We start from the raw sequence: 22,941 nt of genomic DNA on the forward strand, positions 1-22,941 counted from the left end.
CTTAGATTTGGTTACAGTAAATTTAAAGTGATCCAGTTGTAAGGTGATGATCTGGACAAACTTCGTAACAGTGAAGGAACCAGCTTTGGGGTGGGGTGGAGTTGTTTTATTTTTAATTTTTATTTTTTTTTGGGGGGGGAGGTGGAGTTGTTTTAATTGAAGCAATGTTGCTCATCACCCCCCTCCCTTCCTCCCTTAGATTTTTGTATTAAATAGTGTTTACGGGGAAAGTGAAACTCACTGGGATTTTATATTCGTGTCCAATCAGAAATCTGACTACTCTGAGACCACTGTGCTGTGAGGGATAGCAACCAGTCCCAGACATCCCGGCCTGGGCAGGCCAGGCACCTGACTCGAGTGAGGAAGCTGCAGGGCCCTCCGGCCTCAGGAGTCACGACGTGCAGAGGCTCGGGGAGCCCAGCTGACAGCCAGAACTGCTGCTCCAGACCTAGGGCCCCAGGTGAGCCATCCTGGCCAGCTCCGGCTTTTAGATTCGCTGCAGGTGAGGCCACTGTGGTCCTGGAGCAGGGATGTGCAGTCCTCGCTGGGTCCTGGCTGCTTTCCTCTCCCACACATTAGAGGGTATTACAAAATCGCTGTTGTTTTCAAAGAAAATGCTATCAGACAGCAGAAACTAGAAGTAGAGGCACAAAAGGGACTAGGGAGTACCGAAAAATAAGGAATGGTTATGATCGCTCTTGAGTTGCCATTGTTGGTACTCTCAAATTCAGCTTTTTCATTCATGTATCCATTCATTCAAGAAAAGTTTATGAGACGGCTGCAAGCCAGGCATTACACACTTACCGCTGGGGATACAAGAGCTGAATAAAATAGCTCTGTCCTCGGGGGAATGCCTAGTTTAATTGGGGGGGGGGGGGGTGTTCAAACAAGTAAGCAATTATCCAATGTGATACCAGGCTGCATCATAGCAGACGTTTGCAGAAGGAATTTGTGGCATGAAAGATGCAGAATTTTTCAGCTTTAAGGGAGTCAAAAAAGCTTGGCAGTGGGCTCTGCTTGAAACAAGCCTCAGAGAATGAGTAGAGGTTTACCAGATGGCCCAGGTGGGGCAGCTCCAACACTGTGTCTACAAAGAGCAGGGTAGACTGTGCTTGGGCACTGGCTTCAGCTGCTCCTGCTCCTGTTCTGTCACTTTTTCTTTGCCTTTTTCCCAGCAAAGCTTTGACTATTTAACCAGACCTTTTTTTTTTTTTTTTTCCAGAGGGGCCAAGGTCCTAGCAACCCCACCACCACCACCACCACCACCACCACCACCAAATGCAATCAAAATCGTTCGTTTTTTGTTGTCGTTCTTCTTTTTTCAACTGCACTTTCTCTACAAACGCGTCTCTTAAGATAAATTTCCTGGTCCCTACATCTTCCCAGTTTGCTACCCTAATCCCTTCTGATAGGAAAATTCTAGAGGCAGTGCAAGATGGACTCCATGCTGTGAGGATAAAAATGGATTTGTCTCCACCCTAGGGCAAGAGAGTCATCATGAGGAAGGGATCCTGCCCTAAAATCTATGAGCTCTGTTTCTAGGGGACAAACTTGGTTACAAAGACTTCTTTAAACTTTTCCCTGCTGTCAAGTTTAATGAGACGACTCCTCCTACAGTGTTTCTAATATCAGCTTGATTTCAGGAGGCTGCTGTCAAAAAGGCTACCAGAAGACACTGAGGGGAACACTTTAAATCATTGCAAGAAAAAGTTTCAACTTCAGTAAGCCAACTTGGCCAACGATTCCATTTTTTTTTTTCAAGGATTTCATTTTAAGAGTAAAACTGACACATCCAAAATGGACACATCTTAAAAGCAACAAGATATCACACAAGTGAAACAATAGAAGAAGCAAGGCATGGAATTTGGAGGTGGGGGTAAAGAGCATCAGTAGGATTGGGGAAAAACAACTGAAAGCATTTAATGTATTTATTTCTACTCACCTAGTTCTAAAGTGGATTTGGCAGGGATTTTATTTCCGGGGCAAGTGTGGAGGGCAGCTCTTTCCTGAAACTAGTTAAGTGCAGATTAAATGAGGTTATAGCCTTGGGATCTGGGAGTCAAGCTGGCATCTGCTGTAGAAAACCGGGAGTCTGAATAGCTGTGGGCTAAGATTTTACATTTCCTATAGCACTTAGACAAATGCAACTGGAAGCAAACAGACCATTAAGTGGCAAAGAAGTCTCCAGAAAGGCAAAAACAAAGTCCTGGGCTCTTAAAACCATAGGCCCTTCCTAGAATTTGTCCTAGAAAGTGCCTTGCTGTTTGTGGAGTTGTAATCAACAGTGGACATTTGGGGCCAGCACTGACTTGTCCAATAAACACTAAGTGTCCTAACAGTATGGTGAACTAACATCTTTTAAAATTTTTTTCCAGAGCATCATTTCAAATAAATTAACATTCTCAAGTGGCTCACCAGGCAGAAAGAAATCTGCATGCTGTGAGAAGAGAGAAGGTAGGAGAATAGTTTAGAGGGTGTAGTTTAGAGGGTGTAGAGGCCCCACTCATGGGGCCCCTGAGTGTCTCTGAAAGAGACAGATGGGAAAGGCACTGGATACTTTACTTAAATATGAATACCAGCGCTATCAAATGCTCCACTTCACTAAAAAATGCTGATTATAATTTTCTAAAGTCAGGAATGAAAAAGATTGTTCCACATCAAATCAGATACAGTAATAATTCTTAACATTTTTGTTCACATATGCTATTGAGAATATGGTGATAAGGGTAGACTCTCTGCCCAAAAAAAAAAAAATGCATTACACACAAAATCCTATTCTATTCTATACGACTAGTTAGGATACTTGAGGTGGAATCCAGTCAGTCACAACACACTTATAATATATAATCCTAATCACCTGACTGCCATAAAATCTTTCTTGCATTTAAGCTAGTTTTATTCTATAGTTTAAGCCTCTCCACTTTTTCTGTCTTCTTAGCTTAAGAAAAGATCATTACAGAACTCTCTGTATAAGTTTTCATATATGCTTGCAAAAGGATGTGAAATTTTATCATGATCCCTCTTGCTTTAGGCTGAAACTTCTCTAATCTGTCCTTATAGATTATAGCATAGAGTTCTGGTTACCATTGAATACCCAGTTATCCCCTCTGCATTAGTTACTCAGCTATATGATTACATTTTTCTGAGCCTTTCTTGCAGCTACATGGGGCCATTTGACTAAGCTTTAAGTCAATGATATGTAAGTTCTATGCTATGTGCATCTTCTTGAAAATCTCCGTACCCTTCCTCTACCCTGATGTCTGCAATGAAGATTTAATAGTCATTCTGGGCCATGGATTTGAGGTGTGATGGACAACGCTACCTGTTGACTACCTTATTGGAAGAGAAATTTCATGAGAACCTTGTTTGTTTTGATCAAAACAACATCTTCAGCACCTAAAAAGTGTGTGGCCTGTGGTAACGGCTTACCTATTGAACAGGTATTGAATTAAAATATGAGTTTAAAACTCATGTAAAACTCTAATTACAAAGCCCTCCTGGGGTGCCTGCATTGCTCAGTTGGTTAAGCATCTGCTTTCAGCTCAGGTCATGATCTTGGGATCCTGGGGTTGAGCTCCACATGGAGCTCCTTGCTTCATGCTTCTTCTCCCTCTGCCGTTCCCCCTGCTTGTGCTCTCTCACTCTTTCTCTCTCAAATAAATAAATAAAATAAAATTTTAAAAAGTCAGGACACCTGGGTGGCTCAGCAGTTAAGTGTCTGTCTTTGGTTCAGAGCATGATCCGGGGGTTCCAGGATCGAGTCCCACATCAGGCTGCCTGCGAGGAGCCTGCTTCTCCTCTGCCTATGTCTCTGCCTCTCTCTCTCTCATAAATAAATAAATAAGGTCTTTTAAAAAATCTTAAAAAAAAGTCCTCCCTGGGGCTATTGAGCCATCAGTAGGTATATGCAAGGTCTCAGGTTCTTTTTTTTTTTTTTTTAATTTTTTATTTATTTATGATAGTCACACAGAGAGAGAGAGAGGCAGAGACACAGGCAGAGGGAGAAGCAGGCTCCATGCACCGGGAGCCCGATGTGGGATTCGATCCCGGGTCTCCAGGATCGCGCCCTGGGCCAAAGGCAGGCGCTAAACCGCTGTGCCACCCAGGGATCCCCAAGGTCTCAGGTTCTATCACAGAATCAAACTCTTGCATATTTCAAATCACATTACTACTCTTTGCTTCCCTTTGCTCTGTCATTGGAGGATAGAGTTTGTTTTTAATGCCCTCCAATGTCCTCTTCAAACAAAATATCTTAAAATCCATTTTTTAACAACGCTTTCCAATATTTTCTTAGCAGGCTTAAAATTCTTTCATTTTCAAGGTCATGCTAATCTATTTTGATGTGTGTCTATCATTAAACGCAGGCACTATTTTATAATATAATCTTAGGCATTGTCTCAATTCTACAAGAATCTTCCAAAATAGGATCCCATGGGGCCCCTCAGTGATGCAGTCAGCTGAGTATCCAACTCTTGTTTTAAGCTGGGGTCACGATTTTGTTTTAAGCTGAGTATCCAACTCTTGTTTTAAGCTTGGGGTTGTGGGATCGAGTCCAAGTCAGGCTCCACGCTCAGCACAGAGTCTGCTTAGGATTCTCTCTTGCCCATCCCCACCGCATGTTCACGTGTGCTCTCTCTCTCTCTAAAATAAATAAATCTTTAAAAAAACAAAAATAAAATGGCATCTCACGACATTCCTAGAACTTCAGACATTATTATTATCTTGGAATGTAGTCACTTAGGATTTAACAAGATGTTGTTCACTGAAACCTGACTTTACTGAATTCTTTACCATCCTACTGTGGTTTCCCACATTTCAATTTATTGCCTATTTTTGTCCCCAAACTTTATTTATATCTTTTAAACTATTAAGCATGAATCATCCCTGCTTCTCTGATTTTTGGATTTTTATCTTTTTTTTCGAGGCAGTTGACACACAATGTTACATTAGTTTCGAGTATGCCTGCTTCCCTGATTTTTGAGGTTACCTTTTCTTTCTGCCATTCTAATAAAAGAAAACAGTCCTCCCTCTGGTTCTTTTTTGGGTACCTTATGTGGTTAAAAGGTTTGTAAAATACACGTTTTTGCAATTACATGTCTTTTTTTTTTTTTAGATTTTATTTATTTATTCATCAGAGAGAGACAGAGAGAGAGAGAGAGAGAAGGAGAGAGAGGGAGAGAGGCAGAGACACAGGCAGAGGGAGAAACAGCCTCCATGCCGGGAGCCCGACATGGGACTCAATCCCGGTCTCCAGGATCACACTCCAGGCCGAAGCTAGTGCTAAACCGCTGAGCCACCGGGGCTGCCCACATGTCATTTTTAAAAAGATTTTAAAATTTTATTTATTCATGAGAGACACAGAGAGAGCAGAGACATAGGCAGAGGGAGAAGCAGGCTCCATGCAGGGAGTGCAATGCAGGACTCAATCCCAGGACCCTGGGACCACACCCTGAGCCAAAGGCAGACACGCAACCACTGAGCCACCCAGGCGTCCCATGTCCTTTTCTTCTTAATTTTGTTTTTACTTGCACCTCAGAGTTGTTGTGATTTCATCTATTTGGGGAAAATAATCAGCCTTATCTATCTTTGTGACATAGCTGTTTATACTAGAACTTCTTGGTTTTTGGTCAAATCTTTTTTTACCCACCTTTGAGGGGAGATACCTACTTTTTGAAAATATGCATATTGAGCTTTTAGGAAGGGTTGACTTCTCTACACATTGTCCTCTCTTTCCCAGAGGAGCTTTCCAAATAGAAGCTTATTAAAATAGATAAACGTAGAGGTCCCTAGCTGAGCTCTTCCTAAGCCTCTCCTTTATCAGAAATGTCTGTGTGGCCACATGGATCCTTCCTTCTTCCTTGCTTTCCTATCAGTCCAAAACGAATCTATCCTGGCTCTGGAGTACATCCACTTCTGCCTTCTTGGCGACCTTCCTCCTTGAATTCTCTCATCGTCTTTAACTTCCAACTTTTTTTCTTCACATAATATATAACATATGAACTTTAACATATAGACTCACTTTTTTTTTTTTTTTTTTTGCATTTAAAAAAAAAGCCCTTAACCATACATCTCCCTCTAACTTCTACTGCATCTCTCTTCTCAGTCAAATGTTTGGGAAGAGAAGCTCTCAGTTCTGGTCTTCCTTTTCTCACCTCCTATTCACTTCTTTACTCACTGCCTGCTGGCTGGCTCACACACATCCCCAATCACCCAGTTGCCATAGGCAATGGCATTTGTAGCTTTCCCACACTTGACTCTTATTGTGCGCCTACTGGCCAGGCACTGTTCTATGTGCAGCCATGTAATGAGAGGCCGATGTGACACCCCTCTCACCCCCCCACGGGACTCACTTGATGGACCAGCTATTCCTAATACTCAGATCCTTTGAATTGACTGTGCACCTTTTCAGGCTTCACTTAAATGCCACTTAAATTTCTCTATTCTCCAGTCTTTCTTTTTAAAAAATCTTTTTAAGGCTTTTTAATCATACACATCTTCTCAAGACAATTTTTCTATATATTCTAAAGACAACACAACTGTAAATGTTTTTTTCACTTAACAGTATTTTATATAACCAAAGAAACAAACAATCCAATCATGAAATGGGCAAAAGACATGAACAGAAATCTCACAGAGGAAGACATAGACATGGCCAACATGCATATGAGGAAATGCTCTGCATCACTTGCCATCAGGGAAATACAAATCAAAACCACAATGAGATACCACCTCACACCAGTGAGAATGGGGAAAATTAACAAGGCAGGAAATCACAAATGTTGGAGAGGATGCGGAGAAAGGGGAACCCTCTTACACTGTGGGTGGGAATGTGAACTGGTGCAGCCACTCTGGAAAACTGTGTGGAGGTTCCTCAAACAGTTAAAAATAGACCTGCCCTACCCAGCAATTGCACTGTTGGGGATTTACCCCAAAGATACAAATGCAATGAAACTCCGGGACACCTGCACCCCGATGTTTATAGCAGCAATGGCCACGATAGCCAAACTGTGGAAGGAGCCTCGGTGTCCAACGAAAGATGAATGGATAAAGAAGATGTGGTTTATGTATACAATGGAATATTCCTCAGCCATTAGAAATGACAAATACCCACCATTTGCTTCAACGTGGATGGAACTGGCGGGTATTATGCTGAGTGAAGTAAGTCAGTCGGAGAAGGACAAACATTATATGTTCTCATTCATTTGGGGAATATAAATAATAGTGAAAGGGAATATAAGGGAAGGGGGAAGAAATGTGTGGGAAATATCAGAAAGGGAGACAGAACGTAAAGACTGCTAACTCTGGGAAACGAACTAGGGGTGGTAGAAGGGGAGGAGGGCGGGGGGTGGGAGTGAATGGGTGACGGGCACTGGGGGTTATTCTGTATGTTAGTAAATTGAACACCAATAAAAAATAAATTAAAAAAAAACAACAGTATTTTATATAAAATGCTTCATTTATGAAAACTATAGATTCCAGGTTGTTCTAGCAAAATACTCACTAAGAAATGTTATATTCTTAGTGTGTCAACTTTAGGAGATTTCCTCACTTTTCTTTTTGGTTTAAAATGTGTGTTATTTTTGAAAATGTAAGTTGGGATATCACAAAACAGACTTAGTCAAAAGAGACATATATCCAGCTTTCCACCAGAGAGCTCCTTCTGGATGTTCCACTTAACAGGGGAAGATGCTCTTCTTCCTCAAAGCTGTTTCTCCTCCTGCATTCTCTAGGAAAAAGTCACTGCTATCTACCCAGTCATCCGAGCTGGGACCCTAGCAGCCATTCTGTGTCCCTTTTCACTTCTCCCTCCATACCCAGGCATCAAGCACTTCGATTCTACCTCCCAAAAGATCTCAAGTCCTTTCCCTGCACTCTAGTCACTGCCGATGCCTTCTTTCCCCGTTGAACATCAAGTCTCTGAATTGGCCTTGTTGCTGGGAGTGACCTCTCTACAAACCATCTGATAGTGACTCCTCAACTTCATATTATTCAATTGTCTCATGTTCCCTGGATGAAAATCCATCCTCTTCCCCCCAGCATCTACTTTGGGGTCAGTGGGATTTAGGTTTGAGTCCCTTTCCAGCAGGCTGACCCTCAGACAATTGGACTCTCCACGCCTTTGCTTTGTCCTCTGTGTGAGCTCACTGAGGGCAGGAGGGTTTCCCACATACAGTGCGCAGTGGATGGGAGAGACTGTTGAATGAAGGGGAAAACATTTTTATTTTATTTTATTTTATTTTTATTTTAAAGATTTTGTTTATTTATTCATGAGAGACACACAGAGAGGCAGAGACAGGCAGAGGGAGAAGCAGGCTCCATGCAGGGAGCCTGATGTGGGACTCGATCTCGGATCTCCAGGATCACGCCCTGGGCCAAAGACAGGCGCTAAACCGCCAAGCCACCCAGGGATCCCCGAAGGGAAAACATTTTAAAATCTACATTAAAAAATTGTCTTTCCTTAAAAAAAAAAATCCTGATATACCATATAACTTCCTCTCAAGGTTTACTTCTACCTTTATTTGCTAGCAGTCACTATAAGGTGTTTGGTGATCCACACTATCTGGGGTCAAATCCTGGCCCCACACCTGAGCAATCATGTGGCCTCAGGAATGTTACTTCATCTGGATTTCTTTTTTTTTTTGTTTTCTTTCTTTCTCTTTTCTTTTCTTCTTTCTTCTTCCTTTCTTCTTTTTCTTTCTTCTCTTTTCTTTTTCTTTCTAGATTTTATTTATGAGAGACACAGAGAGAAAGAGAGACGGAGGCATAGGCAGAGAGAGAAGCAGGCTGTCCCTGCGGGGAGCCCCGTGGGAGACTTGATCCCAGGACCCTGAGATCGTGACCTGAGCAGAAGGCAGACGCTCAACCACTGAGCCACCCGGGCGCCCCTCGTCTCAATTTCTTCTGCAAAATTTGCAAAAGGCTTGTTTTGGGGGGTTAAATGAGTACCTCCCTTGGGACGGGGTTGGGCGCACACTTAGGAGCTTGCCAAACGTTAACCCTCGTTATCAGCATCAGATCGGGACCGTGTCACCCCACTTTGTGGCCCTCAATTCTGTATGAGAAAATCGTGCTTCGTGCGTTGTTGGCCAAAGAGGATTAAACTTGTGTCGCGGGAGGGTGAGGCAGAGGGGAGACGAGCGGGCTGGGCGGGACGAGATCGGCCCCCGGTTTCCCGACAACGAAGTGGACGGAGGGCGACCTGTCCCCGAGCCTCTTGCAAGACGCGCAGCGCAGCGCTCGCTGTACTGGGAGCGGGACCGCGGCTCGGCGAGTCGCTGCGGGGCAGCTGCAGGCGGAAACTAACGCTCGGGAGGCAAGAGAGGAGGAGGAGCATCTTAGTTGCAAAAACGCCGACAATTCGGGTGGAACTAAGTTCGGTGACCGAGAGCTCCGAGGAGTCCGCTGTCAGAGCCGGTGGAACCGAGCTGCGGACGGCAGCGGCTCTGAACCAGCACGACCCGGCCTACAGCCCAGCGCCCCGGGTCGGCTCGGAGCAGCAAACGCCCGCCGCGCTCCCAGCACGACCGGAAAACTCCCGGCGGCGCGAGATGAATGGAAACCCGAGTCCGCGGCGCGCCGCGCGGGGGGCGGAGCCGCCGCGGGCGGGGGCGGGGCATCGGGGTCACGTGCCTCCGCGCCGAGGCGGGCGCGTGGAGGGAGCTCGGGATCCGATTGGTCCCTCGTAACCAGGTGACCGCACAGTGCGTTCCGGTTGGCAGGCGCCGCCGGGCCGGCGGCCTTCACTCGGGAGGCGGCAGCGGAAGGAGGAGGAGCTGCGGCCGCGCTCTCTCCCGGCAGTGGCTGCGCGTCTCAGCGCCTGTCGGGTCCCCACCCCTTTTAAATAACCAGGGCTGGTCGCCGCCCTCACAGACTAGTTGGCTCGGGGGAGGCGGCGGCGGCGGCGCGGCGGCGGGGGTGCGGCCGGGACCGGAGCGCTGCTCCGGGCCCGGCGGCGGGGCGGGCGAGGCCGCGGCTGCCTGCGCGGCGTAGCCCCGGGGCTGCCGGTGCCGACCGCGCCATTGTTGGGGGAGGGGGCAGCTGCTGAGCGCGGCGGAGTCGGGGGCGAGCGGCGGCGGCGAGGAGCGGAGGCGCCCCATGGGGAACACGCTGACCTGTTGCGTGTCCTCGAACGCCAGCCCCAAGCTGGGCCGGGGCACGGGGCCGGCGGATCCCGACTACGAGTCCGACGTGTACCAGGCGGCGGCCGGGGACGCGGTGGCAGTGGCGCCGGCGCCCGCTACCGTGGAGCCCGCCGAGTTGGATTTCGGAGCCGGCGAGGGCCACCACCTGCAGCACATCAGCGACCGGGAGATGCCCGAAGGTGAGGCGGCGGGGGCGGAGGCGGGGGAGGAGGCGGAGGCGGCGGGCCCGCGCCGTGCCTCTCGGGGGCCGGTGCTGCGGGGCGGCGGGCGGACCCCGGGCTCCCCCGGGCTCCCCCGGGCCGGGCGCCGCGGATGAAGGCTGCCTCCGCCCGGCGTCCCCACCCCTCATTCTGCCCCGGTCGTGTCCGGTCGTGTCCGGCCGGTTGCGCTCCCGCTTCCCTGCCCCGCGCTCGCTCAGTCCTTTCCCAGCCCCGGCCCGAGACCCTCCAGCCCGCAGCCCGTTTCCCGTTGGTCGGTCCACCTAACGCCTCGGGGACTTTATCATACACTGTTTGGTGTATTCTCTCCACGGACATGTAAATACCCCAACTTCAGAGTTAACCGGCTCCGTCCCCGTCCCCGTCTCCTAACCGAGGCGGAGAAGCCAGGTAAGGGTAGTATCTTCCTCCCACCCGTTAAGGTCCTGGATTCGCGGTACAGTCCAGACTGGATTGTAGGGTTTGTTTGCCTGTGAGAGTCTGTGTGGTGCTGTTAAGTAGTGGGCTGTTTTCGACAGCCTCGATGGAAGCCGCCTGACTCTGCCTGTGGTTTGAAGACACACGGAAAGAAAATGATGGGGGGGAAGGGGCTTGAAGTAACCGTGAGCGGTGGGAAGGGTTCCTAACGGACGGAGAGCCCAGGGAGTTCTCGCTACTTTAAAATTCCCACTTTGACCCAAATAGGTCTTCAGCCCTACCTCGGGGACTTAACAGGACTTCACTTACTGTGTTGCCTGTTCTAAAAATGAGAGGCGCGGGACGGTTCATGAGACTGTTGGTCAAAAGTTTCCAAAGAGAACCCTGCCAGCCCCCCCCCCCCCCCATAAATTCAGACCTTAATCTGTAATACAGAGGTCTGGCAGTTAAGGTGTCAGACCTCGCACAAGACTGTTTGTCTTCAAAGCCCCCCCCCCCCCCCCCCAATCTATAGAATCCTGTTCAACTTCTAAGAATGTTAGGGTAAAAGTTATTCTGGCCAAATGGTTGGGGGAGGGGGAGGGAAGAGAGGAAATGTTTGATTTTTGCCTCTGGAATTTTGGAAAGGGATGACTACGTAAAGATAATTCTGAGTAACCCCTGGGATCTTTCATGAAGTCTTAACATTCCTTGAAGTAGAAAAATTGTATCATAAAGATGTTAAAGCCCGTTTGTTTCATTTAAGCGCCCCAGCTTATTTCATTATTTCCTAGAGGAAATGTCTTGTAGTTTTTTGTTTTTGTGTGTGTGTGTGTGTGTGTTTACTTAAACTTTAGTTGGGCTCTTCATTGAGTTACAACAATTGTCTGTGGATTTACTCCTATGATAGATGTGGCTTTGTAAGTGGAAAGTACTGCTTTTCAGAATACTGAAATACTGTAAAAGAACGAACGAATTCTGCATTAATTGTGCTTTTAAACACAAAACATGTAGGTACTTGTGAAAACTTCAGCTCTGCTTGGTGCTGTAAGGTAAGCCTTTGAGCGATTTTAACAGACTGGTCAGTAGATGGGTAGTGTTGGATGAGAGACCAAAGTTGGAGCTGTATGCAGTTCTTTGAAGATCTACAACACATCTTCATGTCCATCTCATTGGACCCTTCCAACTATAAGTAAGGCCTGTGTGTGTTCTCCCTGTCTTCCAAAGGAGGAGGAGAGACTCCAAGATGGGCAATGACTGTGTAACGTTAGCTGCTGAACAGAAGAGACTGACATGGAGGTACCTTGCCAAATTCAGTTCTTGGGGTGCCTAAAAAACTCTTTGGAGTACATCTGGTATTTGATTATTTATCCATAAGATAGGCCCATCTCAACTTACTGGTCTTGATTATTTCCATTCAGTTTATTGTTTGCAATTCAGAAGCAACTTTTACCTCTTCCTCCTGTGTCTGTAATTCATTACAGTAGATATGACTAAAGCTACAAGTCATGAAATAGCCTAGAGTAACCAGTCAGGTAAATGGGTTGATGCATTTAAAAGACTTTGTTCTGGTGATCTCAAATTGAAGCCAGAACGCCCTGGGCAGAGGAACATTAGGAAAAGCTGATAAGGTGAGGTACCAGGTAGTAGGCGTAGGGCTAAATGAGCATTAAACAAGAAGAGTTAAAAAAAAAAAAAATTCTGGAATACACTATTATATTTAACATGATAGTTAAAATTTCGTTTGTCTTAAAATTTTCTTTGGCATTCAATAGAATGATAAGCCTCAATTTCGGCATTTGCCTATTAGGTTTCCATAGAAACAAGGTCAGAACACCAAATATAAAGTATAGGCACATTGAAAGTTTGCTTTTAATGTCTTTATTTCAGACAATTTTGTATCAGTTTCCCTGGAAACTAAGAAATACCTACTTAAATATAAAACATTTTGGCTTTTCTATGATGATTTTAATTAGTTCATTTCTTAGGCAGAAATCATCTGTAAATGATGCTATACTTTGTTTTCCTGAAGCATTTCAGAAGAACACGATTTCTTCAAGCCATTTCAAAGAGATATTCCTAAGAATCTAGTATAGATTTCAGATAGAGTCAAAAGAATTTTTCTACTATCTTACCTTTGCCTAACAGCATATCCACAATAACTTGTGGTAATAACACAAAATAAGATACAAAAGTCCTATTTTCCAACTTTATTATTACTCATCAACTTTTCATACAGCCTTTTACATTCTGACCTTATAGGCTTCACTAATTAGCTGGACATAAGTGCTCTCTCAAGGGACCCCTTCTTCCCCCTTCCCCTGAGGAGTGAGTGGGGAAGGAATTGGCAATATGATGTGGAAAAAAAAAAAGTCTGAGCAGCAGACCTTTCCTCTTTCCAGTAGCTATTTTAAACCTCTTTTTTATTTCTTTTGAAAACAATAGGCATTTGCTGTAAAAGATTTAGAAACTAGAAAAAAGTCATTCACTTATAGTCAGACTATCCAGAACACTTTTATTAATATTTTAATGTTTATTCTTCCTAAACCTTTTGTGTTTATAAACATAACATTTTGTTTATTTTATAAAGATGAGATAACTCTTCATGTGCTGCTTTATAGCCTTTTGTTTTAAAGAGAAATAATTGGGACGCCTGGGCAGCTCAGCGGTTGAGCATCTGCCTTTGGCTCAGGGCATGATCCCGGAGTCTAGGGAGCCTGCTTCTCCCTCTGCCTATGTCTCTGCCTCTCTCTGTGTGTCTCATGAATAAATAAAATCTTAAAAAAATAAATAAATAAAGAGAAATAATGACCTAAAGCTCCCAGATCTGTGCTTGACACCTAGAGAGCACTCCAGGATGTATTTCCATGTAGTTGCACGTAGCTACCACATGCCTTTTAATAACTGTTTAGTATGCCACTGAATGGTTGGAGCACCATTCATCCCTTTATAGTTGGGCATCTTCTATAGTAAAACAGGACATAACCCCATTATCATGTCTTATTCTGGGTACACAGATTAAAAACTGGTGCATGTACCTCCCTTTAGAATTCAGATGATATACTTTGTCTTATGACTCAGTCATTTTGTAGGTAAAGTAATTTAACATTAAATGTCCTTATACCAAATTGAAGTGACTGTTGGGTTTTCACTTGATACTAGAATTTCTCTTTCGGATTTTTGTGATACTTGGTAGCCTGTCTTGTGTCTTTAATTCTGAGTAACTACTACTCTAAGATCTGAAATAAGAGGACTAATCAAAAGAAGCATTAGAAGAAATCTTAGAAAAGACTGTAACATTGGGAGAAACTTAATTGGGTTTGGATCCACTGAAGCAGGTGTTTATTGGGCACTGTTCCAGATGTAGGACAGTGGTATACAGGACAAAGTCCCTACCCCTAAAGGCAGACAACACAGGAATAATCAAGAACCTCAGGTAGTGAGGTGCTGAAAGAAGGTGAAAAGAATGGGAGGAGGGCAGGTTTACGTGAAGTGATTTAAAAGACTACTGCTCTCAAGTGACAAGTACACAGCCCTAAAGGTGAGAAGGTGTGGGAGGATGTGGAAGAAAGAGGCTCTGTGCCCAGTTCCGCACATGGGAATATGCTAGGTACAGGCAGAGGACAGAAAGACCCAGGAGTGGCTGCAGCAAGACAGAGAGGGATGCCAAGAGGGATGTGGTGGATTTAGACCTCGTGTGCCTGTTGGGCCTTCACAAAGAATATGGATCTTAGTTTAGTTGTAATGGGAAACCATTGGAGGATTATATGCAGGAGAATGATTGTTAATTCTAGGAATAAAAAAAAAAAAAAAAACGACCGACCAGACTAGAGCTATTGTGTGAGAATGTATAACGTAGGCATGCATGGAAGCAAGGAGACCAGATAGAAGGCTGGTGCAGTACTTCAGGTGAGAGCCAACAGCGGATTGAACAGAAAACAACATGGGCCTAAAATATAGACTTGAAGAAATTAAGTGAATCTAAAAGGTAACAAAGATATGAATGGGCAACTCACAGAAAAGTGCAGATGACCCTCATACATGTCTTCACTCATAGAAGAGATGCAAAATAAAACTATACTGTAGTTTGTCTCCTACTGGAAGAAGATCCATTGACACCACATTCTTTTGTGAGATTATGAAGAAACAGTTATATTCATATATTGCTGATGGAAACGCAAAATGGTTTGACCCCTTGAAGGGGAAATGGGCACAATCTCACAACATTGCAGACATTTAATCCAGAAATCCTACTTTGAGGAATTTATTATTATTATTATTATTATTATTATTATTAAATAATTTATTATTTATTTCCCACAAATAAGAAACCATATTCACAAAGTTTTTGTTGCACTTTTTTCAAAAACAAAGTATTAGAAATAACTCAAATGTCCAGTAAGGGGCTGGTAAAATCGGCTGGCACATCCACATAGTGGAGAGCTGTAAAGAAGAGCAAAGTCTGTCTTCACTTCTGTGAAATGATCTCCAGGATATGTTACATGAAAAAAACAAGAAGAAGGACATACAGTAATCTACATGACAGAAGCAGGAGAAATATGTATTTCCTTAAAGCAGCCAAAGTCACTGGGAGAACTTCTTACTGATTGTGTGACTATTATTCCTTTAGTGTTAGCCAAAGCACATATTTGCTTAAGGTGATATTTGGGTGTGAGTAATGAGTGGACATTTCATACACTTTCTAATGAAATGCTAAATGTTCACTTTTTGCTTTTTGAGTTCATTTGTAAAAGCTTTGTTTTGTCATTTACTGTGCTTTATACGATCCATAGATTGCTGTTGCATTTCTTTAGATCCTCACAATGTTTTGAGTTACACAGTATAAGAATTATATGTTGGGCAGCCTGGGTGGCTCAGTGGTTTAGCGCCGCCTTCAGCCCAGGGCGTGATCCTGGAGTCCCAGGATTGAGTCCCACATCGGGCTCCCTGCATGGGGCCTGCTTCTCCCTCTGCCTTTGTCTCTGTCTCTGTCTCTGTCTCTCTCTCTCTCTCTCAGTCTCTCATGAATAAATAAAATCTTAAAAAAAAAAAAAAGAATTATATGTTTTTACACATGAAAAGACAGGCTGTGAGAGTTGTCCAAGATTTGAGATGATAGATCAAGGATATAAAATATACATATATGGCACATGGGAATAGAATTTATTGAATGATTCATAATGTGGGCTACTTTGGATACTTTTTTTCCTCTCATGTATTAAAATAATTAAGCTTTAGAATTAAAATATTAGCATTGCACAATGTGAAACGAAATAAAGGTAACTTGCAACCTAGAAATGTTCTTAGAAATTCAACAAACTGAGCAAAAATACTTGTTAGAAGTGTATAAAGTATGAAAGAAGAAATCACTATGAAATGTCACATCTTAGTTACAGTCCCTAATCATGCGGATTTAATCATTGAGGATTAAAATAAGTCAAGACCAAGAACCAAGATAGATGCAGTTATAGAGGTGGTTTGGAAGCCAGAATTAGGAAGCAGTAAAAGGGCTCAAGCAGTAATTTGGGAGACACAGGATCATGTTGTGTGCCCTCTGATGAGCCAGGCCAGCCCAAGGCCATTGGGTGGGAATTACCTGGAAAGTGTGGATTCACAGATAAAATCATCAGTGTACATGGTAATGGTAAGACTTGAAATATTTGTGTTAATTGGCCATAAAATGAACGCAGCGTACAGTATAGGGATGGTAGCTTAGTTCAGTAAGTGCAGGAAGCCCTAAGTGAACAGGTACCTAGCAGTTGGCCCAGAAACTGCCTTCTATTTAATTGGAACATATCGAAAACAATGTTTGAAATCAGTCTCTCTGAAATATGCTCCTCTAACAGTTTCTTGGTCATTACCTTCTCCCCTTAATATTTTGACAAGGAAAAATCATTTATTGACATTTTATAGTTGCATAATTTTACACACTTAGCCTTTAATAATGCATTTCATTTATTCTAAATTGCCTATATTTTCACATTTTTAACATCTGTGCATCTTATAACTGGTAGAATCTTAGTTAAGGGGAAAGAACAGTATTGGATATCATTGGTTTCACAGATTTCCTCTGTATTTATATTAAGATCCAAGTTCAAGGTTTTTTTTTTTTTTTTTTTTTTGAAGTCTTACTTTTCCCACATCAGCCTGTCATGCTGTCAAATTAAGTTGCAGTTTAAATTGATTTTTAAAAAGTGATGGGTCTTAAATACGATATTAATCATAACTTCTAATTGTGAACTCAGGAGTATTTCTCTTAGGTTAAAACATTCTAAGGAAGTAATTTTTGGCTAGATTCACATACAAGATGTACAGTAATTTCATGCCATCTCTAAATCACTGTGTGCTTGTGTGCACATATGCTCATGTTGGTGGGAGGTAGTAGTGCTTAATAGTTGGCAGTCTAAGGTACCTTTGTGATAGTGCGAATATGGTCGTACAGTTTATCACAGTTGTCTTAGGTTCTTGAGAAAACCGTAATGGACAGTGCAGAAATAATTTGTGTGTGCATCTGAGTTTACTATGTAATAGCTTAAATATCCATTCTATAAAATAGCAATATGGTTTTTGTCATTAGCAAAAAGTGCAAGTTACATAGAAAGTTGTCATAGGCTAGAGACAGAAGATTACTATTTTCTGAAAACCTCATGCAGACAGACATTTTAGGGTCCTAACAAGTGTAATACATACAATACACACAAGTGATAGGCAGCTCACCAAAGTGAAAATAGCATTGTTAACTATGGAGAAAATAGTAAAACTGTATAATCAGAAATGCAAATTAGAGACAGTGAACTTCCTCATTTACATCAGTAAGAATTTTTTCAAGTATCCAAAATTGAGGTAGGAGCTAAAACTGATACAATTGATTTTATACACTAATATAGCCCCACCTTTTTTAGAAAGCAACTTAATTAGTATTATACATGGAGTTATAACTATCTAACTTTATGGTCTAGTCAGCCCATTTTGGAGATCTTTCCTAAGGAGATAAAAAGCAAAATTATTAATATATATATATATATATATATATATATATATATATATATAAAGATTTTCCTCACAATATAAGTATAGGAATTTATAAGCACCTAATAACAATAGGGGATTGGCTAAGTATAGGAGTAACACTTGGTAGGCCATAAACAGTAAATATACTAGAATAGGGTAGAGACTGCGTGTCAAGAACAAAATAGGGCAGCCCCAGTGGCTCAGCGGTTTAGTGCTGCCTTCTGCCCAGGGTGTGATCCTGGAGACCCAGGATCGAGTCCCATGTCGGGCTCCCTGCATGGAGTCTGCTTCTCCCTCTGCCTCTCTCTCTCTCCCTGTGTCTCTAATAAATAAATAAAATCTTAAAAAAAAAAAAAAAGAACAAAATAGGAGACAAATGGTATGCTGATTAGAGCTATTTTTTTAAAAATGTAAGAAAGTAATAGTTGTGAGTTTATGAGTAATTTTTAGACAAAGTATTGTCTCTTGAAAATTTTTGTTCATGATAAGATATTTGTTAAAGGAATGAGTAAATGACTTTTATCTGTTTGTACCTTTAATATGGTCATCAGTACTGCTGATTAACCAGGTCTCTCTCAGTTACAAATTAAAATCTAAAAAAAAAAATTTTTAAAGATTTTATTTATTTATTTGAAAGAGACGGCACAAGTGGACAGAGACAGAGGGAGAAGGAGCCTCCTTCCTGAGCAGGCAGCCTGTTGTGGGGCTTGATCCCAGGACCTCGGGATCATGACCTGAGCCGAAGGCAGAGGTCAAAATATTGAAACAACTGAACCAAAATATTGACTTCTATAACCAGAGTTCATGGAGTGAATTGGGTACTACTTGACCCAGAAATTAGTCTGTCTCCGTTCTTCTCTCCTCTGTTGATATATCCTAGAAAGGCTTCCCTCCCCACCCACCCACATGATGGCAAAGGAAGGGAAGCCTGGGGTAGCTCCAGACTAGCTAAGAATCCACAAGCCCTGCTTTTCTTTCTTTCTTTCTTTCCTTTTTCTTCTTCTTCTTTCTTCTTTCTTCTTTCTTCTTTCTTCTCCTCCTCCTCCTCCTCCTTCTTTCTTCTTTCTTCCTTCTTTCTTCTCCTCCTCCTCCTCCTTCTTTCTTCTTTCTTCCTTCCTTTTCTTCTTCTTCTTCTTCTTCTTCTTCTTCTTCTTCTTCTTCTTTCTTCTCTTCTTCTTCTTCTTCCTTCTTCTTCCTTCTTCTTCCTTCTTCTTCTTTCTTCCTTCTTTCTTCTATTTAGGGGATCCCTGGGTGGCTCAGCGGTTTAGCGCCTGCCTTCAGCCCAGGGCATGATCCTGGGGTCCCAGGATTGAGTCCTGCATTGGGATCCCCACATGGAGCCTGCTCTCTCTGCCTGTGTCTCTGCCTCTTCCCCCCTCTCTCTCTCTCTCTCATGAATAAATCTTTAAAAAAAAAGATTTGATTTATTCATTTAGAGAGAAAGAAAGCATGAGCAGGAAGAAGGGTAGAGGAGAGAGAATCTCAAGCAGACTCCACGCTGAGCATGGAGCCCAATATCATGAGCCCTCTCTCAAGACCCTGAGATCATGACCTGAGCTGAAACCAAGAGTTGGATGCTTAACCGACTGAGCCACCCAGGCGCCCCAGCTCTGCCTTTCTCAGTCAGTGGTTCTTGGGAAGTCCCAAGGCAGCAGTGGCCAGCCCAGCTTTGGGCATGTGCTACCCTAGAACCCCTATTGGTGTAGGGGAAGTGCCAGTTTCCTTCTTGTCACTGAGCTAATTTTGCTTTTTTCCTGCATGTTGCTATTTCTTTTATCTAAGGCCTCTACTATTTAGATCCATAGTAGCACATATTGGTTTGGGGGGGGAGAGAGAGAGAGAGAGAGAGAGAGAGAGTGTGTGTGTGTGTGTGTGTGTGTGTGTGTGTAGCCTGCTCCCCTTTGAGTCTGGCACTTATTTTTCCTGGATTTCTGATTGAAAAGTTTTAATTAACTTCTTTTGTGCCATAGGCACTGATTCATAATATGTTTACTTCTGCAAACATTTCTGCTTATTTTTTAGATTCATAAGTAGTATATTTGCTTGCTTTTCAGTAAGAAGTTGGTCATGAACTCCTTAGGAAGCCTTAGGTTAGAGGCAGCTGTGAAAATCTTTGTCACTTTGAGCACAGCTGAATTCATTTATTTTCCAAATAGCTAACATTGTCTCATTTTTCAAATATGTGAAAAAAATTTAATTTTTATGGTCCTTTTACATAAAAATGTTGAATAGAATAGTTTCTCCAAAAGCAGTCTAACAAACTTCAAATTCAGAGAAGGAATTTCCATGAAGAACAAAGCTATGTTTAGCTATGTAAATTTCTAGTGCTGGCAGTACCATTAAAATGGATGGTTCAGATTCCTGTTAAACCAGGAAGTCCCAAATGATGTTTGGGAAAGATTCTAACTATTTTACTTGGAGGAAAAAAGGATTCTATGTAGATAAATTTGTGAGATGCTAGATTACACTGAATTCACTATAAGACTGATTAGTTTTTAATATATCAGTGGACATTTTGATTCTCTAAAATCCAGGGATAGTATTTTCCATGGGACTGCCAAACACCCCTTTTAAAAACAGAACAGTTATGTGGTTTGGGAAATACTAGACTTAACCATTATTCTGTCAGTATCTTGGTCTGGTTTCTTACAAGATTGGCTAAGTTCTTGGAGTGCGCATTGGTGAGGAGTGTCATAAGGAGGTTTATTTATTTTTTTTTTTTTGTAAGAATTTTGAGTGGATCTTCCAAAGGTTGCAATATGAAAGTCATTTGTTTGATAGAAGTATCAGGCTGTCTTGTCAAACACAATGAAGTAACCCAAAAATACATTTCAGAGCTCATAGAACTTTAAAAGAACAAAGATAATGTGCAACCAGACAAAAACCTATTTCTGCATTTCCTATTTCTTGCTCAGATTGTCACTAAGTGTCTTGAGAAGATGCAGGGATCATTTTGTTTGGAATCTTAGACACACCAGAGGGTTTTTTTGTTTGTTTTTAAATGACAACTTTAGGCTGCCCAGGTGGCTCAATGGTATAATGCCGCCTTCAGCCCAGGGCGTGATCCTGGAGACCCTGGTCCCGCGTCGGGCTCTCTGCATGGAGCCTGCTTCTCCCTCTGCCTATATCTCTGCCTCTCTCTCATGAATAAATAAAATCTTTAAAAAAAAAAAGACAACTTTAATATTCCATATGGTGGCGAACCATGTTTTATCAAAATTCAAGTACCTGTTTTGTATTTTTGTGTACTTAGAGAATTTTCCCACCTTGGTGCAAGGTGGAGTACAGGCAGACATTCCTTTAAATAGGTAAAGGACAAAATTTCTTACAAGTAGCCCCATGGTCTGCTCCAGAAAGTACTCTTATTGAAGCCCCAAATTAATCAGGCAGCATGGATGGAAAAAGTAGGAGTTTAGCTTTGGAAATTGAGGGCAAAAGTTAAAAATTACTTACTAGGATGGAAGTGCACCTGTAGATTAAAAACCTTGAACTTTTATACAATTTGCTTGAATCTGTCATGATGGATAGCCCCCCACATAAACCACAGCTAACTAAATGAGTTCATTTGTTGAATGGAGTTAGGATTAGCTATTTGATTGTCTTAAGAACATTTGCTTGCCAAAAGCAGCTTGTTTGGTTTTGGCATATTTGATACATTGAGCTGGTATCTGACAGTAATTAGCCACAGCAGAACTTGCTTCTTGAGACTGCTTCTAGAATATGCTAGTAATATCAGCTTAAAGGAAGATGGTGATGGGATTTTTAATTGATAAGTAGGAAGGGGAAAGCACATACATAATTCCATCTAAAAGTTGCATATAAAAAAAAAAAAAGTTGCATATAGGGCAGCCCGGGTGGCCCAGCGGGTCTAGTGCCGCCTTCCCCCCGGGGTGTGGTCCTGGAGTCCCAGGATCAAGTCCCGTGTCGGGCTCCCTGCATGGAGCCTGCTTCTCCCTCTGCCTGTGTCTCTCATGAATAAATAAATAAAATCTTTAAAAAATAAAAAAAATAAAAGTTGCATATATTATTTAGGCGCAAGTTTTATTATTTAGCCTGGTTTTATTTTGCATATGTGGAGAGATTCTACAATTTTGGAGTTTCCAGTATAATTTTTATATTGTTGTCTTTACTAAAATTAAAATTAACTTTTTATCTTTACTAAAAACTTTCTCCAAGACTGCTAGGTGATTAAAATTGATGTGTAGGGGCAGCCCTGGTGGCTCAGGTTTAGCACCGCCTTCAGCCCTGGGGTGTGATCCCTGCATGGAGCCTGCTTCTCCTTCTGCCTGTGTCTCTGCCCCTCCTTCTCTCCCTCCTTCCCTCCCTCCCTCTCTCTCTCTCTGTGTTTCTCATAAATAAATAAAATCTTTTAAAAAAATTGACGTGTAGCTATTTTTAAAATCATGCATTTTTCTACTCAAGTTGACACCTTTTTCTCTTTTTTCCTATACAGACTTAGCTTTGGAATCAAACCCTTCTGACCATCCAAGGGCAAGCACAATTTTCCTGAGCAAATCTCAAACGGATGGTAAGACAGTATTTTTTTCCTCAGAAAAAGATTGAAAACGGTTTTTGTTTTATTATAGAGAGTCCCTAGAAGAACTCCTACATTGTTTTGAATGTTTCACTTTTTCATATAGTCATATCTTATTGCAGTATGTGATGATATACTTTAGTTACTGATTTAGTGAGCAGATATGCGGGAGACTGCTTACATATTTTGCCCACCTCTATCAACACAGTTGTGACCACATGATTTAGACATGGTCTGATTTTCCATACTACCTTGTCCTTTTCCCCTTGCTCCAGAGAACACAGGTTTTAAAGATGAGTGATAGGATTTAGGCCGCAGTTAGGTTTTCATTTAACAAATCAAAAAAAAAAAAAATTCCATTGTTCATTCATGGGGATTCATTTTACACCATGCTCAACCAAGCTCGTCTCACATCCGCATTTTTTCTACTCAGAACTTGAGCTATTCAAAATTTTCTCATTCTGATGTAGTGATGTGCCAGGATACATGGGAACAAACATGCCCTGTGGCATTTCCTAGAAGGTTAGCTTCAACAAGGGAGACCAGTATAAATTGCCTGTGTCCTTGATTTAGAATGAGAATCAGAACTGTAGGATTTAGCACTCCTGCTTGCCTGCTTATTTTTCTTAATGTTATATTA

At 42.4% G+C, this 22,941-nt stretch overlaps 1 protein-coding gene and 1 long non-coding RNA gene across 4 annotated transcripts in view; both read left to right on the plus strand.

Moving 5' to 3' along the window:
* Window positions 1–3,722, plus strand: part of LOC102157126 — a 66,507-nt gene extending 62,785 nt beyond the window's left edge. For both annotated transcript variants that reach the window (XR_005385309.1, XR_005385308.1), the window contains 2 exons: window positions 269–460; window positions 1,223–3,722. This is a non-coding gene — a long non-coding RNA (uncharacterized LOC102157126). The remainder of the gene's footprint in view (window positions 1–268; window positions 461–1,222) is intronic.
* A 6,334-nt stretch (window positions 3,723–10,056) lies between these two features.
* CCNYL1 (cyclin Y like 1) overlaps window positions 10,057–22,941 on the plus strand; it is a 38,130-nt gene continuing 25,245 nt past the window's right edge. The window contains exons 1-2 of one of the 2 annotated variants that reach the window (XM_038585574.1): window positions 10,057–10,321; window positions 22,221–22,295. In XM_038585574.1, coding sequence (XP_038441502.1) covers window positions 10,096–10,321; window positions 22,221–22,295 — 301 coding nt within the window. In that variant the 5' untranslated portion in view covers window positions 10,057–10,095. The remainder of the gene's footprint in view (window positions 10,322–22,220; window positions 22,296–22,941) is intronic. The other variant, XM_038585573.1, reaches the window with a different exon arrangement.

The sequence above is a fragment of the Canis lupus genome, chromosome 37 (assembly GCF_011100685.1).
Source record: "Canis lupus familiaris isolate Mischka breed German Shepherd chromosome 37, alternate assembly UU_Cfam_GSD_1.0, whole genome shotgun sequence".
NCBI lineage: Eukaryota > Metazoa > Chordata > Mammalia > Carnivora > Canidae > Canis > Canis lupus.